Source organism: Ruditapes philippinarum, unplaced genomic scaffold (genome assembly GCF_026571515.1).
Source record: "Ruditapes philippinarum isolate M1 unplaced genomic scaffold, ASM2657151v2 ctg3195_1_1_1_1, whole genome shotgun sequence".
Lineage (NCBI taxonomy): Eukaryota > Metazoa > Mollusca > Bivalvia > Venerida > Veneridae > Ruditapes > Ruditapes philippinarum.
This window is the reverse complement of record NW_026856760.1, coordinates 104,281-131,651: the sequence shown is the minus strand read 5'-3', so window position 1 is coordinate 131,651 and position 27,371 is coordinate 104,281. Positions and strand designations below refer to the sequence as shown.

The following is a 27,371-nucleotide window of genomic DNA, read 5'->3' as shown; positions in this document are numbered from 1 at the left end:
ACAAACATAAATATATTATCAAAGTAATCGATTAAAAACATGTTTAAGCATATTATTGTATGGGCCTTATTGTCGCCAATATGGTCCAGAATGAGATCGCCACTAAAATGGGGCGAATCGTTTGTTGGCCGAATAGCTATAACTTACCATTTAGTGGTGTAATGCCCTTAGTCGAAACCGGAAGTAAAAAATAGGACAAACGTCATATCCTGCAGATGACCCCCTTTGTGAGACAAATAGAGATGACACACAAAGAATAATTTTGTTATTTTGCACGCTGGTTGGAGAACTTTTGTCAAAAAAAGTCAACAGATTTAAAGATTTTTTTCTCAGGTATTGTAAAATTGGTGTATCTTATTGAAAATGACATCTTCAAATTTTTCTCTTAGATATTTTTTTGTTTACAAACATAGATCTACAACACAAAAAAAATCTTCGACTTTTGTTTTTGCATGATTGTGTTTAAAACTTTAACTGTTATGATCAATGAACTATCTCAGACGGTTTGGAAACAAATCTAGTATAGACCACAGAAGATAAACAGATAAACAATAAAAGCACTTTCTTAAATTATTGGGGCTGCTGTGTATATTTCATGAGTAAAACTTCTGTACTTGTGTAGGAAAAGAGTCAACTCGGCCCTATACCAACTCGGCACGGGTCAACTCGGCCCACTTTGCAAAAATGTATATAACGTATTAACTTTGCTTTGCATGTTGTTAAGGTAAATGAATAATGAGAAATATCTTATTATTATATAATTTTACATTGTAGATCTACTTCTACGGAAATAAAGTATATTTAGAAAAAAAAAAGTTATTTATTTGTCTTGCAGATTCGATAAAATTAATATAGATCTAATGAAAATGTGTTTCTTTAGATGCATTTTGTTTGTATTAAAAGTTCTATTCAAAAAATAAGAAACAAAAACGTGCTCACTTAATATCATAAGCTTCTAATTAATTGCAGGTGGTCACTAATCAAATTTGAATGAATGAGTTAGTTGGACACTGAAGGTATTTAAATTTACGGTTAAACCTACCACGAGTCAGAAATACAGTGAGATACGCAATCGGTTATCTTTACTCACTATTCTACTGATAAGAAAGCCTGTCTGCTGCTAGTTCGGAAACTGTCAATCCATGTATTATAAATAATTACAATAATTACAATAAATAGTAATAACACAAACCTAAATATTATTAATTGAAAAGTGGGCCGAGTTGGAATAGGGCCGAGCTGACTCGGGGGCCGAGTACGTTTTAGGGCCTAGCTGACCCGGATTCCTTGTGTATAAGAAAGAAAAGCAAGTTACGGATTGAACCTTATATACATACTCTCTTTTAGACACCAGGGTCTATTCCCTGATACAGCTGCTGCCACTTCGCCCCTGCTTTTTTACATGCGTATTTTCAAGCTGCAATAAAATTCAGAATAACTCGGGGCTTTTATTAAGTTTCAAAATTTGGAAGTCAGAAACAGCAAAACCTCTGGGCATACTGGGCTCAGCTAAACAAGGTTCTACAGTTTAAAAAAGCCATGCTTCATCTATCATGCAGCACTATTTGTTGTAGGGGTGTCACTTCTAAATGGGTATGTACAGTCAGTTTTTAGCTAAAAACTGGCGGCAGCACGAAATACTGAAATATAGCAGTATTCATTTTTTTTGTGTAAAATATAGATTATATAATGAGAAAATGAATTAATATTAATAAAATAATTTGACTTAGCCGGCTATATATTTTTTATTCATTCCATTGAAATGGACAGTTCAGATGTTGTAAGAAAATAAACTTTAAGTTAAACTGAGTTTAAGAAAATGAACAACAACCCTAACATTAACATATACACAAACCATCAAATTATACATGTATATAAAAGATGATACATAGCACATAAAACTAAACAGAAACAAATCTAGCACAATAAAAGCACATAAAGTAGAGAACTAAAGCTAAAAGAGTAATTATGGCTACAATAATCATATTGAGTGTAAGCCTGATACAAGGTAATAAAAACAAGCACAGCAATGAGACAAATACATAGCAAAAATAACTCTTTTTAATTTGGATATGTATCGTAGATCTAATTATTTTGAGTATAACAAAATATGAACAAAATGCATATTAATCTTGTCATAAAGTTACAAAGTTATTGTTGAAAATCTAAGGATTTTATTTGTAGGGTCGGTTTTTTGTAACAGTGACGCCCCTAATTTATTGACACAGATTTTCACACTCTCAGTTCAAGTTTTACAAAGAAATTTATATTTATAAGAATTCTCTCTGGTACTGGTAAATCTAAAATCTTCAGAACTTGAGGAACACATTTATGTGGTTTATGTGAATACTGTATTATGCAAGAAATATAGGAACATTTGTGAAAATTTACCACAGGGGCGGGCCTCGGGCAATCTGCTTATTTGTCTTACCCATAATTATTTAATTATCAGAAAATAATCTCCTGTTGATCATCAAGAACAAAACAAGAACATAAATAGTTGTTTTTAATTGCATAATGATAATTATTATGTACATCACCAACAAAAACATGTAATAACTTATGTGTACCCCCAAATTTTTTAAATGTACCCCCAATTTTCTATTACAGGGGGTACCCTTACACATTTGAAATTATAAGAGTGAGCATGCTGTATCTGTTTCGAGTGATCCAAAAATACTTGAGTGACAAGTTGTTCAGATGAATGGTTTAGATAGCATTTGTTTTAAATGAATGATTTGAGACGCGTCACGACAAAACCAACATAGTGCGTTTGCGACCAGCATGGAACCAGACTAGCCTGCTCATCCGTGCAGTCAGATCAAGATCCATGCTGTTGCTATCATTTTCTACTTGTAATAGGGTTGGTAAGCGCACAGCATGGATCCTGATCAGACTGCCCAGATGCGCAGGCTGGTCTGGATCCATGCTGGTCGCAAACCCATTATGTTGGTTTTGTCGTGATGCGGCTCAATTTTAATATTTTCAAATAATCTACTCTGAAGTTACTGTATATTTGTCTAATTAATGAGTATACAAATGTATATATTCTAACACATGTTGCCTCAAGGATTGCAGTGTTTTAGCTTAAAAGAATTTTATGACAGGCAGCTCAGCAAGGCTCCAGGGTCCAATAAAGAAGGATGTCCACACATTTATGTTAAGCCTGTTTTTGTTGATAATTTACTCTGTATGTGCCTTTTTTTTGATAGAAAGAAAGAAAGATAAAAAAGTTGCAAAGCATTGTTTTTATCATACCTCCGAAACGAAGTTTGGGGGGTATATAGGAGTCACCCAGTGGTCGGTCGGTCCAGCGGTCCGTTGCATTTTCCTTGTCCGGAGCATAACTTGAAGACTAATGGTTGGAATTCAATATAACTTCATACAGTGGTCAAGCACATTGAGAGGAAGTGAAGTGCACAAGAACCATAACTCCCTCTTGAATAATTACAGAGTTATTGCCTTTTGTTACTTTTCCTTGTCAGGAGCATAACTTGAAAACTACTGGTTGGAATTCAAAACAACTTCATACAATTGTTAAGCACAATAAGGGGAATGCAGTGCACAAGAACAATAACTCCATCTTGGCTTATTACAGAGTTATTGCCCTTTGTTACTTTTCCATGGCTTTCTTTTGTCCGGACTATAACTTGAAGACTAATGGTTGGAATTCAGTATAGTTTCATAATATGGTCAAGCACATTGAGAGGAATTGCAGTGCACAAGAACCATAACTTGACTAATTACAGAGTTATTGCCCTTTGTTACTTTTCCTTGTCAGGAGCATAACTTAAAAACTACTGGTTGCCCTTTGTTACTTTTCCATTGCCTTCTTTTGTCCGGACCATAACTTGAAGACTAATGGTTGGAATTCAATATAACCTCATACAATGGTTAAGCACATTGAGAGGAAGTGCAGTGCACAAGAACCATAACTCCATCTTGACTAATTACAGAGTTACTGCCCTTTGTTACTTTTCCTTGTCCGGAGCATATTAACTTGAAAACTACTGGTTGGAATTCAAAACAAATTCATACAATTGTCAAGCACAATAAGGGGAAGTGCAGGTCACAAGAACCATAACTCCATCTTGACTTATTACAGAGTTATTGCCCTTTGTAACTTAAACATTGCTTGTTTTGTCCGGAGCATGACTTGAAGACCAATTGTTGGAATTCAGTATAATTTCATACAATGGTCAAGCACATTGAGAGGAAGTGCATCGCACAAGAACCATAACTCTATCTTGACTAATTACAAAGTTATTGCCCTTTGTTACTTTTCCTTGTCCGGACCATTACTTGAAAACTACTGGTTGGAATTCAATACAACTTCATACATTTGTCAAGCACATTAAGAGGAAATGCAGTGCACAAGAACCATAACTCAATTTTGAAAATTACAAAGTTATTGCCCTTTGATACTTTTCCTTGTCCCGAGCATAACTTAAAACTAACTGGTTGGAATTCAAAATAATTTCATACCATGATCAAGTACAGTAAGAGGCAGTGCAGTACACAAGAACAATAACTCTGTCCAGAGTAATTATAGTGTTATTGCCTTAATGTTACTTTTCCATTGCTTTTTGTGTCGCCTCTACGGAGTAGTGGCGACATATAGGGATCACTTCTCCATTGTCTGTCCGTCCGTCACAAAACTTGTCAGGACTACTCCTCATAAACTACTGGTGCAATTTCATCCAAACTTTACAGGAATGATCAGTACCAAGTCTCGTTGTGCATGTTGTCAGCATTTTCCGGTTCAATGATTTTTGTCAGAGTTATGGCCCTTTAACAATTTTTAATTTTAAAGTTTGTCCGGACTACTTCTCTTATACCACTAATGTAATTTCAATGAAACTTTACAGGATTGATCTGTAGCTCAAGTTTTTGCGCATATTGCATGGGTTTTCCGGTTGAATGATTTTTGGCCGAGTTATGGCCCTTTGATAAAAAGGTGTTTTTTTCTGTGTGTTGCCAGATACGCAAAAGCTTGTCCGGACTACTCCTCATAAACTACTGGTGCAATTTTATCCAAACTTTACAGGAATGATCAGTACCAAGTCTAGTTGTGCACTGTCCGTCTGTCTCAAAATTTGTCCCAACATGAAATTGGCCATCATGAGGCGACACATGTGATTACTGATCGCTCTTGTTTCTTGTCCAGAGCATAACTTGAAAACTTGAAAAGCCGGTGCTAGGGGGCGTGGACGGTAACATGCACTTTTCAGTACCGTCCATGAACAGGCTCAATCAAACCGAGCCTGCAACATTTTCAATTTTGTCGTGTTGGACTTTCTTTAGGGATTCAGTTTTTCTCTATTTTCTAGTTGGAATATACAATGGTCAAGTATATTAAGAGGAAGCACAGTGTACAGAAATCATAACTCTTTCTTGACTCATTTAAAAGCTTTTGCCCTTTGTTACTTTTTATTGTCCAGTGCATAACTTGAAAATTAATGATTGGAATTCAATGAAACTTTATACAATGGTCAAGGGCAGTGAGATGAAGTGCAGTGCACAAGAACCATAACTCTATTTGGACTAATTACAGTTATTGCCCTTTGTTACTTTTTTGTCCTGTGCATAACTTGAAAACTTGTAGTTGGAATTCAATACAACTTCATACAATGGTCAAGTGCAATGAGAGGAAGTGCAGTGTACAATAACCATAACCCCATCTTCAGTATTTATTGTTATTGTCCTTTGTTCCTTTTCCTTGTCTTTCTGGACTTATTACAGAGCAATTCAATAAAACATCATCAATAAGACCAACCACATTGAAAGGAAATGCAACATACAAGAACCACAACTATCTTTAATTGCCCTCAACCATAACTCTATTTCAATTCTTTTACAAGGTATTCTGTTACTAGTAACATCCTCATTTCCGAAGCAGTCTTGTGGGGGTATTAATCACATTTAGTGATAGTTCTAGTTTCATTTTAAATAGATTTCGTATAATTTCATTTTAAATAGATTTAATATATTATATTCAAGAATTTTTTAGCAATAATAGAGCATGCAATTAAAGAAGTAATATGATAATTTAATAATAAATTTATTTTAATAATTTTACAGTTATTAAATTTGACTGCTGGCATAAGAAAATAACCCTTAATGTCATTAAACAAATAATGTCTTAACAAGTTTACATACAGTAATTGATGCTAAAAATGGAAGAGTTATTTACCATTTAGAAATTTTAGATGTTGAAGGTACATATGAATAGGTACGGTGAAGTTGATGATATAGTTTTTATATTATTTCAAGAACAACTAAACTGAATATTGTTAAAAAGTCACTATGTTAACAAAAACAAAATGAATACATGACATTCAGGGTTGTTTTCTCATGCATGGCGTTGGTCTTGTCATAAAATATTGATTAACCTATAAAGGCAAGATATAAGACATTTTTTTTGTATTCTGATATATGGATTTATGAGCAATATTGATTAGATTGTTGTTCAGTGTGCATTTTATTTATAAAGGAGCTTCTGTGGCAGAGTGGTTAAGGTCCTTGACTTCAAACCACTTGCCCTCACCACAATTCTGACAGGGACTCACACTTTGAATTCTTTCATGTAGGAAGCTATCTAGCTAGCTACATAAACATTGGTGCTAAGGTATCCATTTTTACCTGAAATAATGTACAAAAGTGCCTTTAGGTCTTGACTGAGTAAAGCTGAAAGTATCCATATCATATATATATACTTTGAAAGTGTGACTAAAAAGCTAAGAAAAAACAACATGTTTATGATAAATAATAGAGCATGCAGAAAGCAAATTTAATTAATTATGCAATTATGCAAGATGTTATGTCAAGTCAAAATCTTCACTTGAAATGATGATAAATATATCAATTGTTCTGTGATTGTACAAAATTGACTGTTCTTTTTGCAATTGTAGAATCAAGATCTTAGAAGGAAGAAATAGTTATAAACAAGTATAATCATGTCAGATGACATGAAAAGTCAAGACTCTGATCATGATTCGGACTATGACCATGATTCGGACCATATGGATGATGATGATGATTATTGTGGTTACTATGACAACGACACAGATGACCTTGACATAGATAAACCAAAAAAGAGTGATGATCCAGAATATTTTGAGTACGAGTTGTTACAGTTAGAGGACGTTGAGAGATTCCTAAATGAAGAGGTTGAAGTAGTGTGTAGTTCACAAAAGGTGAGAGCTTGACATAATGTCATTTTGTATATCGTTATGAATTTATGAACATTTTACATCAATGGAAGTTTTCCCCTAACCCACTTACCATTCAAGTGGAACAAAACCCAGAGATCAAAAATTCCTCTTGTCCGCTCAAAATTACGAGTAGAATTTAAGAGAACTTGATGCAGGGCGAGTAGAAAAATATTGCCTGCACATTGGATTTAGAAGCTACTCAACCTGCAGGATGTGTGACTTTGAAAATATTTTTCGATGCCTGAAAACCTGATTGTAATTTGTAAGAATATTGAAATATTTCAGAATGAAATTCATCAAGCCTTGACCATGGTTTTTTTTTTCATAGAAACTGGGAAAAGGCCATAGCCTTTTTATGTTGGAAAATTCAAGTGCAATACAATGCTTTAATGACAGACAAAAAAAATCATACTAAAAACAAAATTCTTTTTATTCAGTGCTATGATATCACATTAATTACAAAGGCTGTTGCCTATCCTTAAAGGCCTTATATAAGCAGGTCAACAATCTGACAATCCTTATAGTTTATATACGTATTATTTGGGGATTGTGTTTGCTTTGATCGTCATTAGAACATCTAGAGTAGATAATGAATTTTTGTTGTTTCATTTTTAATCTCAAGAATTTCATTAACACAAGACATTATTTTAGGAAATTCTGTGATAAACTTTTGGGAATAGTAATATTAAGATTTTCTGTAATTTCAATTCAGAAGCCACCTATTATAAGCCTCATATATCAGCCTCATATATCAGCCTCACTCTCCCATTAAAACTTGCTATGTAACATACACACTCAAAAATAGATCAGTGCTTTTTTTACAGGTTGGGGAAGCAGCCCTGCCCTTAATTTTGGGGATAAATTACACTGTATATTTGCAAAAGGGGAAGAAAAAACTTGATGTAAATTCAATTTTTGGGGAAAACTGCTTGATTTTAAAGAATTTTTCTTTGGAGAAGCAGACCTGTAACAGCCCCTGTTAAAGAAGGAAAAAAAGCCCTGTAGATATATTTGATTATAAAGATAAATAATACACATTTCTGTCAAATATATTGCATATTATATTGTAGATTTTACAGCTTTTGACTTTGGTCATAATTCACTAAATTTTTATTATAAACTTTATACTTCAGCTCAAACCGTCACTGGCTAAGATGCTATTACATGCTCACAATTGGAGGAAAGAATATGTCATTGAATGGTATGTTTATTAAACTTGTACACATTTTATATAATTATATATTTTACCCTTATCAGACTAAATTACTTAATTTAAGTAAACTTGCCCGTCTTTTAATCTGGACAAAACTATTTTTCATTATAAGATTTTTTATTGAATGAGGTAAAATAAGAGACGACTGTTATGACTTTATGGTTATAGTGATATTGGGATGGGTGAAAGGCCAATGATTGGTCGCATTCCATATTCAAAAGTTTAATTTCTTCTTTTCTCTTAAAATAGTAAGAAAAATTGCACTAGTTGTATTTTGTAGTTAATGGTATTTCAGATTAGAATTATGTTTGATATACATAATAATACTAGAATTAAAGATTGTTATCAATCATATTGCTTTTGTTACTGAAGAAATAAATTATTCCACAAAAAATGGTATTTTATAATAGCAATTGCAATACAATTTTGCCATTTGAAGAAGTCCTGAAGACAAAACCGATAGGTGAGGTTATTTCATTGGCGATATTTGTTCGAGATATAAACATTGATATATTTGTTAATGGATTTAATTACTTTTGTTCTTTTGATTTCAGCCATTCCAAAAATCCTACAAAGTTGTTGATAGAGTCTAATGTAATTCCAAAAGTTAAACATCAGGTTTGTAGAATTCCAACATATATTGCCTTCTAAACCATCCGCCTCATACTGGTATAATTGCATTTGAACCCATCACCTGTGGAATATATTTTAAGGATCTGTCCAGCTATGACTTTGGAACAGTACTTTCAAGTTAAAAGAGATCTGAATAGTCAGGGCATTTTCATATTATTACCAGGTGCGGAAATAAGGCCTCATTCCCAATCCTAAATAGCCTCTTTTTCCTAATTTACCAACTGTTCCCAAAAAATTCAACTGTTGACTTATACACATTAAAAAAAAAATAGAGAAAAAAAACACTTGTAAGTGATGTTTGTGCTAGATTTTCCAAGTGCTTGAATTTCAGAAATGTTGAATAATTTTTCAAAATTTGCTGGAAAAGGCCCTGAAACTTGAGCTACTAATAGTGTCTAGCCTGGCCAAACTGCATGCACATGTAAGCAGGTCTGGCTCTATCCTGATAAAAAAAGGCTTATCAGATCTCCTCAAGATCCTGCAGGATGAGGTTTAAATTAGCATTAGATTCTTTAATACCCTTAGTGCAACTCACTGTAGCACTAGAACAAGGCTAGGCCATAAATTAAAACTTATATCTGGAAAAGTGATGATCCTCAGAAACAATGAGACAGCGGCAATATTATATAAAAAGTGCAGACTCTGTTTGATTGAGTCTGTTCATGAAAACTAATGTAAAAGTGCTCTTGTGGCTGAGGGGTTGGGGCATCAGAATTGCAGTCACCGTTTATCTGTGCATGTGATCGTAAGAAGTAACTAAATGGGTTTAAAATAACTGGTGTCTATGCATCTCTTAGCTCAAGCAGTGATGTAGTTTTCACTCCATAAGCTTTATTCAATCTTAAACACTAAACATTTTGGTATCGTAGATCCCGAAGGTTCTTATTTTAAAAATGTTTAATCATGACAGCATAATATTTCTCTACATGAGTAATTGTTATCATTAAAATTAAATTTTCACAATTCACAAAATGTACAGAATCTGAAAGTGTCCTATAGTAAGATGTGCAAGGCGATATGTAACTTTGCTGTACAACATGTTTATAAATTTTTGTTCCAGCTTTAAAGATACCGTGATACTCTATCAGTCCTGAAGTGCTGGCAGAAGCAGGCATTTTACCTAACTTCTCCAGTAAAGTTAAACAGTTAGTTATAGATTAAGAATCTATCTATAATGAATGGGAAGCTGTGTTGTACTTAAAATAAATAGATTTTTTTTTTCTTTGCAGCAACCGATTGTTGGTTCTACAACTGTGTGCACTGTCTGTTTAATGCAGATATCTCGGGATGAGATGCACGATCTTTCATGTGGTCACATGTTCTGTGGCGAATGCTGGGATCATTATTGTCAGGTTCAGATTCAGCAAGGAGTTACCCTCGGTAAGTCATCAAAGGTTCTAGTTACCCTTGATTAGTCATCGAAGGTTTTTTAGTTACCCTGGGTATGTCATGAAAGGTTTGAGTTACCCTCTGTAAATCATGAAAAGTTTGAGTTACCCTCTGTTAATCATCAAAAGTTTTGAGTTACCACTTGTTTGTCGTCAAAGTTTGAATTATCTGCGGTAAGTCATCAAAGGTTTGAGTTACCTTGGGTAGGTTGTCAAAGTTTAGAGTTACCTTCTATAATTGATCAACTTGTTAAGTCAGTAAAGGTTTGAGTTACCCCCTTTAAGTCATCTAAGGTTTGAGTTACCCTCGATTAGTCATCAAGGGTTAGTGTCAACAAGAAATTCTGTCTTACTGGAATTATTCTTTTAATACTTTTTAATGAGGCATTCTAAAATATTTAATACAAATTTCTGACCCATCTTGATAGAGTAAATGATGAATGGTATCATTTTATATTTTATCTAATACATGTACAAAGAATGAACACGTGTATTATTATCATGTTTATCCTGAAGCATTATGTTTTCATCAAAGTTTTTACACATCTTTTATCAGGTATATCATGCATGGCTAAAGACTGTGAAGTGATGGTACCAGAGGATTTTCTCTACAGTGTTTTAAGTAAACCTGATCTCAGAGATCGCTATTCCCAGTTCTCTTTCCTGGAATATGTAAAAGTAAGTATATGATTGACTGATGAAGCATTAGGAACACTTAGGCTTTTATAAAAAGTTCATGTCAAAAGAAATTTTTCAAGGATAACATAAAAAAAAGAAGATTTGAAAAAAATTAATTAACTAAATTAATTAACTTGTAATTACATTATTTATGATCTTAATAAAAGTTTATTGACTGGGTACATGCATGAATTTGCTCTTCCTATCTATCAGTATCTAGTAGGATTCATTTCTGTAGTAGAGAAAGGGTTGAAAAATGTTCTATCACTTTGAATTCATCCTTTTTGACATAAATTCTTTATAAGATATAAGTATTTGTATAGAATTTTTTAAGGTCATTTATGTGTTTTGTATTGATATATTTTGGATCCTTTGTTTCTGATTGGTTTCAGAGCCATCCTGCTCTACGATTTTGTCCCGGTCCAAATTGTCCAATCATTGTGAAGTCTAAGGAAATAAAGGCCAAAAAGATATCTTGTGACACTTGCAAGTCTTGCTTTTGGTAAGTGGTCCATTTATGTAATTAGTTGTGAAGATTATTCGATAGGTCCAGGGTTACTTATATGACCAAGTGCATATGGATTTTATGTTAAAGAAATAGATATCAATTTTGAGTGCATTGTTGTAGAAAAATGCACTGATCGAGTTCAAATGTGTAGGAATATAATCAGGAAGGCCGATTGGCCTGAGTGAATAATTACGAAACATTTGTACAATAAACTGGGAATTATTATACTGTAATGTAAGAAAAATTGAATATCTGTTTCCATTCTAACATGCTATTCTAATAAAAAGTGAATTATATGATATTATATCACCTAAAACTTTGGTGATGGTTTTTTGTCAGTCATGCCATTATACACAGGTATTAAACCTTTCCTTTATCTTAAATATGAATTTATAATTATTCACAATTGCTTTGTAGGAAAATAATAATAAAATATAATTCATATATCTACAGAAGCTTTTTGTAGAATCCGGGTCAGCTCGGCCCTAAAACGTACTCGGGGCCCCCGAGTCAGCTCGGCCCTATTCCAACTCGGCACGGGTCAACTCGGCCCACTTTTCAATTATTAATATTTAGGTTTGTGTTAACACTATTTATTGTAATTATTTATAATACACGGACCAGGTACGTATATTAATATATATACCTGCACGGATTGACAGTTTCGAACTAGCAGCAGACAAGCTTTTCTTATCAGTAGAATTGTGAGTAAAGATAACCGATTGCGTATCTCACTGTATTTCTACATATTTAACTTCTGTTATGTTCTTTATAACTTTAACTAGATAATGCACAGACAAGGTCTTTCTATTTGATAGAAGAAAAAAAACGTATGACACGTGTAAATGAATTTCTGCAGCAATCAATGCGCTTATACGGAAGATTTAATTAGAAGCTTATGATATTAAGTAAACATGTTTTTGTTTCATATTTTTTTAATATTACTTTACAAACAAAATGCATCTAAGGAAACACATTTTATTAGAATCTAGATCTATATTAATTTTATTGAATCTGCAAGACAGATAAATAACATTTTTTCTAAATATACTTTATTTCAGAAGAAGTACAATGTATAATTATATAATAATAAGATATTTCTTATTATTCATTTACATTAACAACATGCAAAGCAAAGTTAATACGTTATATATATTTTTGTAAAGTGGGCCGAGTTGACCCGTGCCGAGTTGGTATAGGGCCGAGTTGACTCTTTTCCCTTTTTGTATATAGATAATAGAAACATCACATTATCCAATAAAAATCATTGTTACAAGCATGCAGGTTTACAAAAACATAATAATTATATGCTCCTGCAACAGCTAGGATGAATTGTTCTAAGGAAGTTAAGACATCCTGTACATCAGTGTTTGTCACACATTCTTATGCTTACATCGCTGTCACTATCCTGCAGGTCTTTGAACAAAACATCATACACACTTATTGCCCTCAGCGTCTTCCATATCATACAAGCAAATCCAATTAACTAACTGCTTAATTCTGATTCTGTAATTGTAATTTGATTACTATCAAAAGATCTCCATTTTAGATAAGGTACTCTAAAGAGAAAAGATTATACAAAAAAAAAATATTCAGGGTATGTGAACAAGATGTATGAGAAGGTTTAGAATTTCATTTTACTTCTTTATGCAACCAGTATATAGCCAGGCCAGCCTGAAACTTGATGAAATTTGACCAGGCTCTATACTGTTTGTTGTTCAAATCTTGATATTGGTTTAATTTGGTACTGAAATCCTACAAACTAACGACAAATGATTTAAATTCAAAACAGGTCTGTCAAACAAATACAGGTCGATATTTGCTAAAGCTAGTAAGTCATAGTGATGATGTAAAAATATAAAGTTTGAGTGATATTTGATTAATTAGATGTAGTAGAGTAACTACTAACCCTTGTAAACTGTGTAATGGAATTTCCCTGTTTTGTTTTTGGAACAGTCCTATTAAGTTAAGGCATTTCAATATCAAAGCACAGTAATTGAGCTACCAGCAGTATAGTGCCTGGCCAGAATGTCTGGATGTTCAGGCTGGCCTGGCTGTATACACTATATATGAGCCGCGTCACGACAAAACCAACATAGTGCAAATGCGACGAGCATGGATCCAGACCAGCCTGCGCTTCTGCGCAGTCTGATCAGAATGCATGCTGTTCGCTTACCAACTCTATTACAAGTAAAGTAACTGATAGCGAACAGCATGGATCCTGATCAGACTGCGCAGGCTGGTCTCGATCCATGCTGGTCGCAAACGCACTATGTTGGTTTTGTCGTGACGCGGCACATATTCATATTGTGACTGAGTTTTAAACATAACATACCTACTCTGTGTTAATCAAAACATGATTATTTTATATCTACAAGGAGATTGTGTTGAAGTTATGAATATTTTTATATCAAATTTGAGCATAGTATATCTTTAATCAGATTATTTTGACAATAAGAAATATTTGAACACACTCAATTTCTAGTATTATAAACAAACATCAATATAGAAAAAAAAACATCAATAAAGAAAACCAGAATCAGATTATTTTAAAGACCCAGTATGACTCATACATGCTATCATTCTAATGCTTTAAAACATTTTATTTTTGTTATCTTGTTACAGTTTAAAAAAAAATGCTCATTTGCCATATATGTGAACTTCTTTCAGCTTCTGTTGCTCTGTTAGTAATTGGTATAATTATAGTAAATTAGTATTTTGAATGGAAGTCAAAATACTTCTTTGTTTACATTTTGCTACCTTTACAAATCATTACTGCATGTTCAGTGCTATTCTCTTCAGTTGTTAAACATCTATCATGCTCTGAATCCACTATTTAAACATTTTAAACATTAAACAATTGTTTGACAGTTCTTAAAAATAAAAAATAAATGAATTTTTCAGGTATAATGTGCATTTAACAGAATCTGATTATTTTAACAAATAATTTTTTTTAATTCTTTCAAATTTCATATATTATAAACAAACAGCAATATAGAAAACCAGTATTACTTAAACTTTGTGTAAGTGTACATGTATTTGTAAAGGTTGTATTTCTGTATTTACAGTTTCAAATGTGGTATTGAGTATCATGCTCCAACTGACTGCGATGTGATCAAAAAATGGTTGACAAAATGCGCAGACGACTCGGAGACGGCCAATTATATTTCGGCTAATACCAAAGATGTGAGTAGTACACTTTAATCTCTTTAAATGCTTATTACATATGCTTTAGGCCATTATTTTTTGATATTTCGGTTTACTGACCCGCCGCATCCATTTTTTGGGAAAATGAAAAAAAAAAAAAAATCTGTCCCGAAAAAAAAGTACTCAAAATATGCGCTAATCAAATTTAGATCTAAATGTTCTATGGGAGATTTATAGAAGTCCAACTTATTACTTATTAGACTTGTCAAAGAAACGTGGAGATAATTTTTGACGGCGATGTATTTTGCATGAAGAAAAATGTCTGCAAAATGAGTTAAACCATTCTCGCCAAATTAATTAGGTTAATATCTATATATTTAAAATATAATTCATGTATGTATGTATAAAATCATATGTTTTGAAGGTCCAATTGTGTAGAAATGTCAAGAAAAACAACTACAAAAAAAAAATAAAAAAAAGCCAAAATACGCAAGTTATCACTTTCATGGATACAGCGAGAGAAATCTTATTCAACGAGAATCAGATTAAATTAAATTTAAAAAGAAATATAGTGACAAGATCACTATTTACAGATTTAACAAAAACAATAGTCTTTAAAAGGAGATTAGATACGGGTTTCCTTTCAAACAAAATAAAAAAATGCACTTACTATTAATAATTTACATGTCAGTAATTGACCGCTAATTTTCCGATAGAAATATTTTTCAACTTGATTATGTCTATGTCTCTGACTTGGACAATAATTTAACATGTGTAATCTTTTCTTGACACCTAGGTTTTTAAACTTCTGTTATATAAATAAATGAGTGCAAGTCAGTTGAGTTTCGGCACCTTTGATGATTCGGATTAAACAACTGGGACTACATGTGTGTGAACATCAAAGATTTACCGACTCTTTTGAAGGGTCGGCGAGGTCATCTCGTGTGTATATTAAATAATAGCAACATGATATTTTATCAATTTGTGGATGCTATTTTGTTGTTTTGTGTATTTATAAGCACTGTGGAATTTAGACAGTCGGTCGGTCATTTAATTTCTCTCGTAAGTACAACATACGCATCACATTTATCAGAATGGGAATGGACTAATCATAAGAGAAGGGATACTTATATAGTATCTCACCTTCCAGACATGAAGATAATTATGAAAACTTTTTTCTTCTCCTTTTTTTTTTTTTTTTTTTTTTTTCCTCCTCCGACCCTACCTTTTTTTGGAAAAAATCAGAAAACCAAAATATAAAAAAAAAATGGCCTTACTTAGTATAACTTTAATTTTGTTCTACTTTTTGTGATAATAAAAGGTTTATGAAATCAGTATGTGTACTGACCACCTTGCATATTGCATATCTGGCCAAACATTAAGTTTAAGTTAGATTTTTCAGTGTTTTGTTAAAACATTTTAGTCGCGTCACGACAAAACCAACATAATGTGTTTGCGACCAGCATGGATCCAGACCAGCCTGCACATCTGCACAGTCTGATCAGGATCCATGCTGTTCGCTATCAGTTTCTCTACTTGTAATAGGGTTGGTAAGCGAACAGCATGGATCCCGATCAGACTGAGCAGATGCTCAGGCTGGTCTGGATCCATGCTGGTCGCAAACGCACTATGTTGGTTTTGTCGTGACGCGGCTCAATTTTTATTAATCCAAACATAATGATTAAAATGCAGGCCTTATTTTCTTAATATTTTGTATGAATGCCACCAGCACTGTCCAAATTGGGGCCGGGGTATAGGAACATTGAAACAGGTAATGAAAAAGAGAAAAGAATGGAAGCTTTTTTAAACTTCCTTGTGTAAAAAAATTCAAGGGATTTCCTATTGAACTAAGCAAAAGCTTTTGTAAAAGACAAACACTGTTAGACTTGATTTTACTAGAAAATGGAGTACATGAAAAACTGCTTCAATACAAGGCCTTGATTTTACAGTAACTTTTGAAAGCTGAGCTATATTGATCTACTTATATAATAAACAAATTCAATTTTAATTATTTTGTCTTTGATGTGTGCAAAAATGAACTTAATTGTTTAAAGAGAATTGTTGTGTATATATTTCAGTGTCCAAAGTGCCATGTCTGTATAGAGAAGAATGGTGGCTGTAATCACATGGTGAGTTATTTTTAGCGCAAGCATATTAGGTATTAAGATCAACTTTTATCTGGTGACAATTTTTGTTTCCATCAGCATCTTCTTCTAAAACTTGTTGGCTAGTTTTGCTCATACACTACTGGAATGATCTTTTGTTCAGGTCTGCTGAACTGGATGTCTGTGAGAGCTAAAAATAAACATTTTAACAACATTTTCACCATGACCCCTGCGTTTTTTGATGAAACTCATTAGGAATGATCATTTAGTGGTTCTTTACAAAAATAGATTACTAGAATCTATCATCTGGTTAGATAGAGGATAGGGAAATCCAAACCCGAGGGTGATCTATTCCTCTACTACTTAGCCTAGGGTGGGGGTTGGGTATATTTACCCTTATTTTGCTAAATGTTTAAGCCCTCTACTACCTAGGGTGGGGGATGGGTATATTGCTTAGGGGTAATATACATCTGTCCTTGTCTGTCCTGTCCACCTACTGTCCCAATGTGTCTAACTTTGATCTTGGAACAGTCCATTTAAATTTTAAGGTGATTTCAATATCAAAATTTAAAAACTGAGCTATCAACAGTATAGAATCTTGTTAGACTATCCACATATGTGTAGGCTTGCCAGGCTCTGTACTGGGGGAAAAGTGTTATTTAGGTAGAACGCGACACTTTGCGAACTTTAGAGTAGTGTCTTAAAAATTGGCCCATATTAATGATTAGATTCTGTTAATTCTATTCCATTAATTTTAGCCAATTTTTGTACACACGACGTCAAAGTTGACCATCAAAGCCCATTTTTTAACACGACGACGTTGCGTATCCTTGGCAACTGTTATGGGTATAACAACGTCATTGGCGGACAAAATGTCTTAAATTGTACAACATCCGACAGAAATTATTTTTAGCTCGACTATACGAAGTATATGGAGAGCTGTCCTACTCGCCCCGGCGTCCGTGTTAAAGTTTTGGTGCAGTAAAATATCAAGATATCAACTTCAAACTTCAAATATATGTTCCTTATCATCAACCACATTGTGACAAGGTTCATGACTCGAGCACCAATATTTTCAGATTTATCTCCCCTTGAACTTAGAATTTTCCTTAAAAAATACTATTTTTTACTGTTACTTCTTTATTTCATAAGGGATCAACCTCATACTTCAAATATTTGTACCTTATCATCATCCCCATCTTATGTGATAAGGTTCATAACTCTAGCACCGATATTTTCAGATTTATCTCCCCTTGAACTTAGAATTTTCCTTAGAAAATATTATTTTTTACTGTTACTTATTTAATTCTAAAGGGATCAACTTCATACTTCAAATATATGAACCTTATCATCATCCACATCTTATGTGACAAGGTTCATAACTCTAGCACCAATATTGCAAGAATTATCTCCCCATAACCTTAGATTTTTTTTACTAGAAAAATATTATTTTTTACTATAACTTTTTAGTTTTAAAGGTAACTACCTCAAACTTGAAATACTTATTCCTTATCATCAATTACATTTTATGTGACAATGTTCATAACTCTTGAAGCAATATTTACAGATTTATCTCTCTTTGAACTTAGGATTTTTTGAAGAAATATTGTAACTTCTTTACTTTTTAAGGTATCTACTTCAAACTTCAAATATATATTTCTTATCATTACACACATGTTGTGTGACAAGGTTCATAACTCTAGCGTGACTTTTTCTAGAATTATTCCCCTTGATCTTGGAATTTATGTGAACAAATGTGATTTTTTACTATAACTTAATACATAATTATACATAATTGATACATACTTGATTTTTCTTTCATAGTTTTGTCCTCCTAACTGCATCCAGTATTTTATTAGTCGAGCTTTGCCGTCTCCTGTGACAGCTCTTGGTTCCTTTAAGTCGATATAAGAATAAACTTTACTAATACAGTAGAACTTCTATGAGTCGAACTTCGATTAGTCGATTTTCTCGATGTGTCGAATAAAAATGAAAGTCCCGACTCTCCCCCCTATATATTCCTTATAAAAACCTATTTATGAGTCGAAATTTTATGTGTCGAATTTTTCGATGTGTCGAGGTTTTTTCGTGGTCCGTATAAAGTAAATCTAGTGCAATTTACCACAAATAAGTCGAAGTCGTTGGATTGTTTTGACACCTTTGACCTCGAGACATTTTTCACACCTTATCTGGCTGCGAAGACGATTTCCAATCAACTTGTGTGATAGGTGTTAATAACACAGCCGTGTGTTCAAGCAGCCTTTGTTTGCGATAAAATATGTGATAAAATGCTTTAATCGTAACTTTTTTAATTGCCGTAGTGGTATTTGAAAGTAAACAGTAAGAACTACTTCACTACTTTCATTTGAAAACATCCTTGACCCGGTGTCGCGTGAGAATAACACGCGAAATATTTACTATAAGCTGGTTTAGTTATAGCCCTTCCGTAATCATACGCCTTTTGTAAATCTTTGGGTAGTCGTGAAAAACGTAATTTGACATGCTATATTTATCATTGTAAAATTTAAAGATAAGATTAATGATGGAAAAACATGAAATATGTTTCGTTATAGAGCTTATAATTAGGACTAGTCACGGGTCGAAATTTTGTCATGGAATTGAGAGCGATTCATGAGTCGAAGTCCCGATGTGTCGAAGTTTTTACGCAAGTCCCTTCAACTTCGACTTACCGAAGTTCTACTGTATGTAGTTAGGATTGTTAGCATGTTAATATACTATTTTGCTGTAACCATGTTGTCAATGATAATGAGAATATAATTGTTTATTGTCAAAGTGTATTTGCAGAATTATTCTTTGGGTTCATGGGATGGACTTTACTAATATGTAGTTAGGGTTGTTAGCATGTTTATATACAATTTGCGGTAAACATGTTGTCATTGATAATGAAAATATAATTGTTTACTGTCAAAGTTTATTTGCAGAATTATTCTTTGGGTTCATGGGATGGACTTTACTAATATGTAGTTAGGGTTGTTAGCATGTTTATATACAATTTGCGGTAAACATGTTGTCATTGATAATGAAAATATAATTGTTTACTGTCAAAGTTTATTTGCAGAATTATTCTTTGGGTTCATGGGATGGACTTTACTAATATATAGTTAGGGTCAGTGATTTTCCTACTTATATAACAGACTCCGAAAAAAGGCCTCTTCCCAATTGAAATTTTCTTTAAAATCATGCAGTTTTCCCAAAAATCTGAACTTAAACCAGCTTTTTTACTTCCCAAATCAGCAATTTTAGCGATAATTTTGCCCAAAATCAAGAGACTCAGGCCTCTTCCCAATTAAGTGAGAAAAATCACTGAGGGTAACATGTTAGCATGTTTATATACAATATATAGATCATTTGCCCACGCCATTTTTTCAAGAATTATTTTTCTAATTGTAAAAAATGACCCAAAATTTAAAAGTTTTGCAATGTTTTTTTTTTTTATAAATTCAGGCTAAGAATAGCTCAAAGATACAATTTTTAATTTATTTAAGTTATGAGTTATGCCCCTTTATAACTTAGAAAATTTTCAAAATTTGGTTATGTATGTTGTTTTTGCCATTAACAGATGAGTGTTAGCACCGCATGCCATGCTTTTGTTATAATTTATTATTAGTGGTGTACATTATGTAAGTAAAAATGCTAACCGTTTAAATGGTGACCTTATAACCATCTTGAACGTTTAATCAACCATACAAAATGAACTCTAATTTTGAATATGATCTTTGTTTCTCTATGACATGATATGACATTTAGTTCATATTTTAATGTGTTTGACAAGATTACAAGAGAAATTATTATCCACTACAACCACAATAAATTAAAAAAAAAAAATTCATATCTTGTCATAGGAAAACATAGGTAATATAGAAAAATTTCTTTAACTTCTTTGGCTATTGTCTTACACTAACCTCAGATACCAGTGATTGAATTTTCTAACTGGATTTTTGGCTAAAAATCTGCCAAAGTTGTTGAAACTGACAAATATCACACCCCTTATTATTATACCCTATCGGAACCAAAAGTGATAAGCTTTAAATATTGTCCTCCAGAATTGATGATGGGCAGATTGCAGATTTGAAATTGATAACAGCAGATTTGAAATTGATAACAGCAGATTTGAAATTGATAACACAAGCATAAATAGTTAAATAATATGAAATTTCATGTAATATTTCAGCAATGTTCCAAATGTAAATATGACTTTTGCTGGATGTGTTTAGGGGATTGGAAGGCCCATGGTAGTGAATACTATGAATGCAGCAGATATAAGGTATGTCTATTTTAATTGAAACTTTGGACTTGTTTTAGGGCTTGTAAATAGTTATTTTGGAAAAAATATAAACTAATCATGTTTGTTTGTTTTCTGATATTCTTTGTTTGTTAATGTCTAAAAGGCAGTTTGACATTGAAATGTAATTCTACAAAATTTATTGACGACAAGTCTGGTGTATGTATTGACAGTTTATTATTCATAGTTTTAATCCCGGGCGTCCGTGGCCGAGTGGTTAAGGTCGTTGACTTCAAACCACTTGCCACTCACCGCTGTGGGTTCGAATCCCGACGGGGACTTTCGATTCTTTCATGTGAGGAAGCTATCCAGCTAGCTTACAGAACGTCGGTGGTTCTACTCAGGTGCCCGTTCGTGCCTGAAATATTGCACGGAGGGTCACCTGAGATCTTCCTCCACCAATAAAGCTGGAACGTCGCGATATGGCCTATACTGTGTCGATGTGACGTAAAACCCAAAACAAAACAAACAAAAATTCCCCGATGTTTTAAAGAAGTTGAGTATACAATGATATTTTTTACTTTGTTATATATTTACAGATTTGAATCATACATTAACAAAATGGACATGATGATTAATTCAAAAGTGACCTTGACCTTTTATAATTTTGACTGTCAAGGTCAATTATGATTTTTTTTTTTTTTTTTTTTTTTTGGTACCCAAAAATATGTTTTGTAGGTGTTCACTTTTATTTCTGTAATATTCTTCCTTTAATGTGTTCAACTTAAGAAATAAGAAAATGTTGTGATGTTTCTTGTTTAATGTTTGTTGTTGATATTTTTTTTTTTTTTTTTTTTTTTTGCAAAAAATATCTGACCATAAATTATCTTTACAGGAAAACCCCAATATTGCCAATGAATCAGTCCATGCTCAAGCTAGAGAAGCACTGAAGAAGTACCTGTTTTATTTTGAGAGGGTAAGTGGGTTCTGCTTCTTTTAGATTGTCAGTAAAACATAATATTTTTTTTTGCTTAGATAAAAAAATAGTTTTATTAGTAAGTAATAATTAAAGGTTTGTTTAATTATCTGTAACAAACTATATCATAATTAACATCGGAGAGCCTCTGGGACTAGTGTTCCTTGACACTAAATTTCTTAACCCACACCAACATGGGTTTGAATCTTCCATTTGAGGAAGCAATCTAGAGCTAGTATTTTTTAAAGCATTAATTCTACTTTGGTACCAACTTTCACCATATCTAGATGACCTTTATAGTGTCAATGTTTTTAAGTCTAACATTGATATGTTTTTGTCCAAATGGTAATGCAGATCATGAAAAGAATTGTTATGTTTTTGTCCACATGATAACGCAGATCATGAAAATAATAATGTTTTAATCATTTGATAATGGTAGTGGGAGAATCATGCCAAAAGTTTGAAGCTGGAAGAACAGACATTAGAGTCAATCACATCACGTATACAAGAGAAAGTCATGAACAGTATGGGCACATGGATAGATTGGCAGTACCTGTTAGATGCTGCATACCTTCTCAAAAAAGTTAGTATAATTCTACCTATTAGATATAAACAGATTTTCACAGAAAAGTTGCAAATAGGGGGCATTATGACCTTGTGAAGGGGAAGTCCTGTTCTCCTACAAATAGGTATGAAAGCTGAAAAATGTGCAAATAGTAGAATTATTCTGGTTTTAAAATTCTTCTTTGTTTCTGTATTTTTGAAATGAGATATGGATAGGGATGAACTTATTCTTTAGATATATTTGTTGTCTTATTGTCCCATCTATTCTCAAACTGCTAGTTTCTTGACTCATTTTATTCAGCTAGCTTACCGAACATTGGTGGTTTAGCTCTGGTTCTACTCTGGTACCCTGAGGTGTTCCTCTACCCGAAAAGCTGGAAAGACGCCATATGACCTATACTGTTTTGGGGCGACATAAAACCCAACCAAAAAACAAAAACACTTGACTCATTTTATGTTGCTTTTTGTTTTCAGTGCAGATATACACTCCAGTATACTTACCCCTACGCATATTACATGGAAAAGTGTGCAAGAAAACAGCTGGTGGGTACAACTTCAAGATTTTTAATATCCTAAAAATGGCTTGTTGCTATTTTTGTGCCAATATGTTGCACGTATGTTATTTTAATGAATTTCAATGGTAGATCATAAAACCCCCAGTTGCCTCTTAGGGTCAAGACATCAGCATATTAGCCACAGTTTTCTGCATGATTGTAAGAGGCCGCTACATGAGTTCGAAATTACTGGAGTCGATGCATCTCTAAGCTTCAGCAGGTGAACTGGTTTTGCCCCCTGGTTTTGTTTTAGGTTTGTAACACACAAGGTTAACCAAAAAAATCTTCCCCGATTCTTCACCATATCATGTATACAGTCAAACTTGTATTAAGCGACCGTGCAAGGGAAACACCCAAAATGGTCGCTTAATGAAACGGTCTCTTAACACAAAGCATGACATAAAAGTCAAAATTTAGAAATGACATCTTTCTTATGCGGTGGGAATGTTTAACAACTTCATTTTTATATAAATGGTGAATAATTAGTACGCTCGATAGTCTGTAAAAAATAACTTTCTGTTATTTATTTACAAAACAGTTTTGATCCATTACGTACATGTTTTGACATTTTTTCCAGATTTTTTAACTTCTCCGTTGCTTCTCCTTGTCTCCAACACGAAAACCCTATTAGTGAGGATGTTTTTTCTGTCGTGCATTTTTCATTCGAAATAAACAAAATACATCTAATTTAATTGCTGATCAAGTTCAAGGTCAATTCAATGCAGTCTAATTGTCAACAAGCGAAGCGTATACACCACATCAGTAGGGGCGGAGCGTTAAATTGTTTAATCGATATTATTGGATAATACACGTCACGCGTATACTGCTTACGCTAAAACGGTTTGGGAAATAGAGTTTTTCACACATTTATTTGTTGTGTTTTGATTGTTGACACTTGTGAAATTACGATGCGGCGTTCTCTAAAAACACAATTACTTGACAGGTAAAAGTGGTCGTTTAATGAAAAGATTGTTCTCAATTATGTGACTAATTAGCGGTCGCTGGTCGCGTTGAGCAAAAGTCGCTTAATACATTAAAAATATAGAGAGAAAATGATCGGGGGGAATTTAAAGTGGTCGTTTAAGACAAAAGTCGCTTAATACACGTGGTCGCATGGGCAAGTTAGACTGTATTGTGTTGGTGCATTGTAAAACCAAACGAAAAGAAGAGATGGTGTTAGGTCTGTCTATCTGGAGACAACTTTAATCTTAGCCAAATGTATTGTTTTTTTATTCAATAGTTTCCTTCTGCTACACCACACATTTGGGTACAAGTTTTACTTTGATTTATTGAAAAATGACCTTGGTCTGCGACAAAAGGAACTAGTTCTTACTGGTAAAGAACGAACAAAATGGTTTATTTGTTTCTTTCATTTATATATAGAAATTGTTACTGCAAAGTAAAAAGCTGGTTTTTTTAGTTCTATTTAAAGGTTGTGTACCAGCAAAAATGACAGGTGGTTGTTTTTGTTTGCTTTTTTTGTTTGTATTAAAATTTGGTTACCAGCAAAAATGACTCTTTTTTTCTATTTATAGTTTGAGTACCAGCAAGCCCAACTAGAAGCTGAGGTTGAGAATCTGTCATGGAAAGTTGAGAGAGCTGAGATAACTGATAGAGGGGTGAGATAAAAAAAATTTTGTTGCTTAATTTACATTTGAGAATTCATGAGATTCTGTTATTCCACAATCCACACCAATGTGATTACTTTTTATAACACCAAGACAGGAAACTGTCATCTGGCATGTTGGAAGGCACATGTTTCCAAAACGGTGATTGACATTTATTGAGAAAAAAAAACAAACAAAAAAACAAAGCAATGTACTGTTAAGAGTAGACACTCTGATAGCATAGGCTGAAAAAAAGGTATGTGTAGATGTTCATGGTAATGTTTGGATTATTCTATTTGTTTTTGTGAGGTCGCCTGTGACCAATTAAGGTTAAGGTGGTTGACCTTTAAATCACTTGCCCCTCACTGCAATGGGTTGATCCCACCAGGGACTTTATTTGCTAAGTTGTAAAGAAAGCCATTCAGCTAACATCTTTAGTTGGTGGTTCCACTTGGTTCTACTTAAGTAACTATTCATGCTTTAAGAAATACACAGAGGGGCATTTGAGGTCTTTTCCTCCCAGTAAAGCTTAAAAGTAAGTCGCCATATAACCTATACTGTGATTGTGTAATGTAAAACCCCAACAACAAAAATGTAATAATAGTAATTGTTCTTGTTTCAGGACCTTGAAAATCAGATGGATATTGCTGAAAAAAGGAGATTAACATTGTTGAAGGATTTTCTCGATTTTTGATCTTTTTTTTAAATTTTTTGTTTGTTAAAACTTCAATTTGTAAACACTTAAAAACAGACCTTCTCAGCATTGAAATGAACAGAATTTGTCACCTTAGTGCAACAATTGGTTAACTACTATTAAATTTAGAAGGACTTAACCTGTTATTGCATTAAGGTGACAAGATGTGGACTGATAATGCACAATGTGTAATGACAGGGTTGCATATGTGTAATTGTTTAAATCTGTATTCATGTCATCTTGAATATATGCTGTGTTATCTTTAATTGTATTGAAATATGGAGGGATGAACTGTGAACATGGATGCAGATCTAAATTCTTCTGATACAAGAACAATACATCACTTTTATCACATTTTCATCACAGTTCTGATCCTTTCAGTTTTAAAACATAGAAAAAAACATATTTTCTTGAGTAGCGAATGTTCTGTTTATATTTTACAATATCAGAAACATATTTTTCATAAGTTATAAAGACATTTTTTGAAAGAGTTAGCCATAGCACTGATGTTACATGTAATTTATAAGGCAAGCGATAACACTGTACGTGGTGCTCTTGTTTGTTTTTTTTTGTGTTTTTTTGTTTTGTTTTATGAGTAAGATAATGGATGTTGTGATAGTTGTTGTGCTTAATGGACCAGTGAACTTACATTTTCTTGGGTTTTTTTTTTTCAGAGCTGCATGCAAAACTCTTAATTCATCATGTTTATTGAGAGAGAGCTCAAAGCTAAACTCTGTTATATAATAATTTGACATTTTGAGGTCTCTGCTACTTTCTTTCATGTGTGTACAGTTTGAATTTAAGTTCTGAGTAATCCCTCAATTAGATAATGGTTTAAAGTACAACTAGTATTTAAGTATGAATACCTGTTCTAAGTTTTAAGTTCCATTTAATAAGGAATGACATAAAATGTAAATGTAAAAAATGTTATTGTATAGAAATTAAGCTGAATTGTATGTAGTGTATGTATTGAACAATGTGCAATAAGTTAGTGCTTATGAAAAATTTATATTCTTTTTTTAATGCAATGGTTTTTCTCCTGTTGCAAAAATAGAATGTAAAAATTTTAAGTCTTGGTGAATTTTGATAAATTGTTATATTTTATATAAAACAATTTTTAAAAAGTTGTTTTTGTATTACAAGGGGTTTTGAATGCTTTTATATTTTCTGTGAGTATAGTGTAACCCCTGCACAGCAACCCCCTTTGTTAGACAAATATTTTGGTTGTTACAGAGAGGTGTTAGCTCTAGAGAGGTTATAATGTTATCTGTATTGTTTCTCTGTGAAGAACTGCTATAACTGTTGTAAAGGGAGTAAACCCATTACAATGTTGAAGCAGTACCTCTAGATGCTGGCAGACATCATGAAATAAAAAAAGTAGAAAAATATTGCATTTTTAGGTGATTCTTACAGTTTTCATTTATTTTAGTACATAAATCAGTGTGAAAATATAGAATAGACATCTAAATGTACATTTTGGCAGGTGAAAAGGCGAGATTTTAGCATTTAATCATTCAAACACCTTGTTCGGTGTATACCAGAAACGAAATTTAATGTAATGATCCGACTTTTTTTTAGTCTGGCTTGTTGTAAAGAGAGAGGGTTGTTCTGTAGAGGCTGTACTGTAATGGTGATGCTCATTATTGTAAAAACTTTTTCTCAGCAACATGTTTCCATGTTACCCTTAAAAATATTCTCAAGGGTTTTTTGTTCTGATTCAAGAAGAGTTAAATAATCATATTCAAAAATATAAATAAACTTTTGAAATGCTCTTTTAGAAGTTAATTAAAACAAAGAAAAAAGCTTTTGTACATTGGTATTTTAAGTTCATTGCTGTCTTTTTTTTT

The 27,371-nt window shown here is 32.9% G+C and overlaps 1 protein-coding gene across 2 annotated transcripts; it reads left to right on the top strand.

Annotated features, from left to right (window-relative positions):
• The first annotated feature begins 176 nt into the window (after positions 1 to 176).
• Positions 177 to 27,371, top strand: LOC132747634 (potential E3 ubiquitin-protein ligase ariadne-2-like). 2 transcript variants are annotated; one of them, XM_060737069.1, is made up of 15 exons: positions 177 to 333; positions 6,912 to 7,196; positions 8,348 to 8,415; positions 8,982 to 9,045; positions 10,290 to 10,440; positions 11,005 to 11,126; positions 11,519 to 11,628; positions 14,703 to 14,820; positions 16,860 to 16,910; positions 21,079 to 21,171; positions 22,025 to 22,105; positions 22,545 to 22,688; positions 23,144 to 23,212; positions 24,759 to 24,842; positions 25,453 to 27,371. In XM_060737069.1, the coding sequence occupies exons 2-15, from the start codon at positions 6,957 to 6,959 to the stop codon at positions 25,522 to 25,524; spliced, it is 1,467 nt and encodes a 488-aa protein (XP_060593052.1). In that variant the 5' UTR covers positions 177 to 333; positions 6,912 to 6,956; the 3' UTR covers positions 25,525 to 27,371. The 2 variants fall into 2 exon arrangements, with proteins under 2 accessions (XP_060593052.1, XP_060593053.1); XM_060737070.1 differs by having other exon boundaries at positions 184 to 280.

Coding starts and splice junctions, on each gene's coding strand:
- LOC132747634 (XM_060737069.1), top strand. CDS start 6,957: ATGTCAGATGACATGAAAAGTCAAGACTCTGATCATGATTCGGACTAT. Junction 9,046..10,289: donor TTCCAAAAGTTAAACATCAG/GTTTGTAGAATT, acceptor TTTTCTTTGCAG/CAACCGATTGTTGGTTCTAC. Junction 22,106..22,544: donor ACCTGTTTTATTTTGAGAGG/GTAAGTGGGTTC, acceptor TGATAATGGTAG/TGGGAGAATCATGCCAAAAG.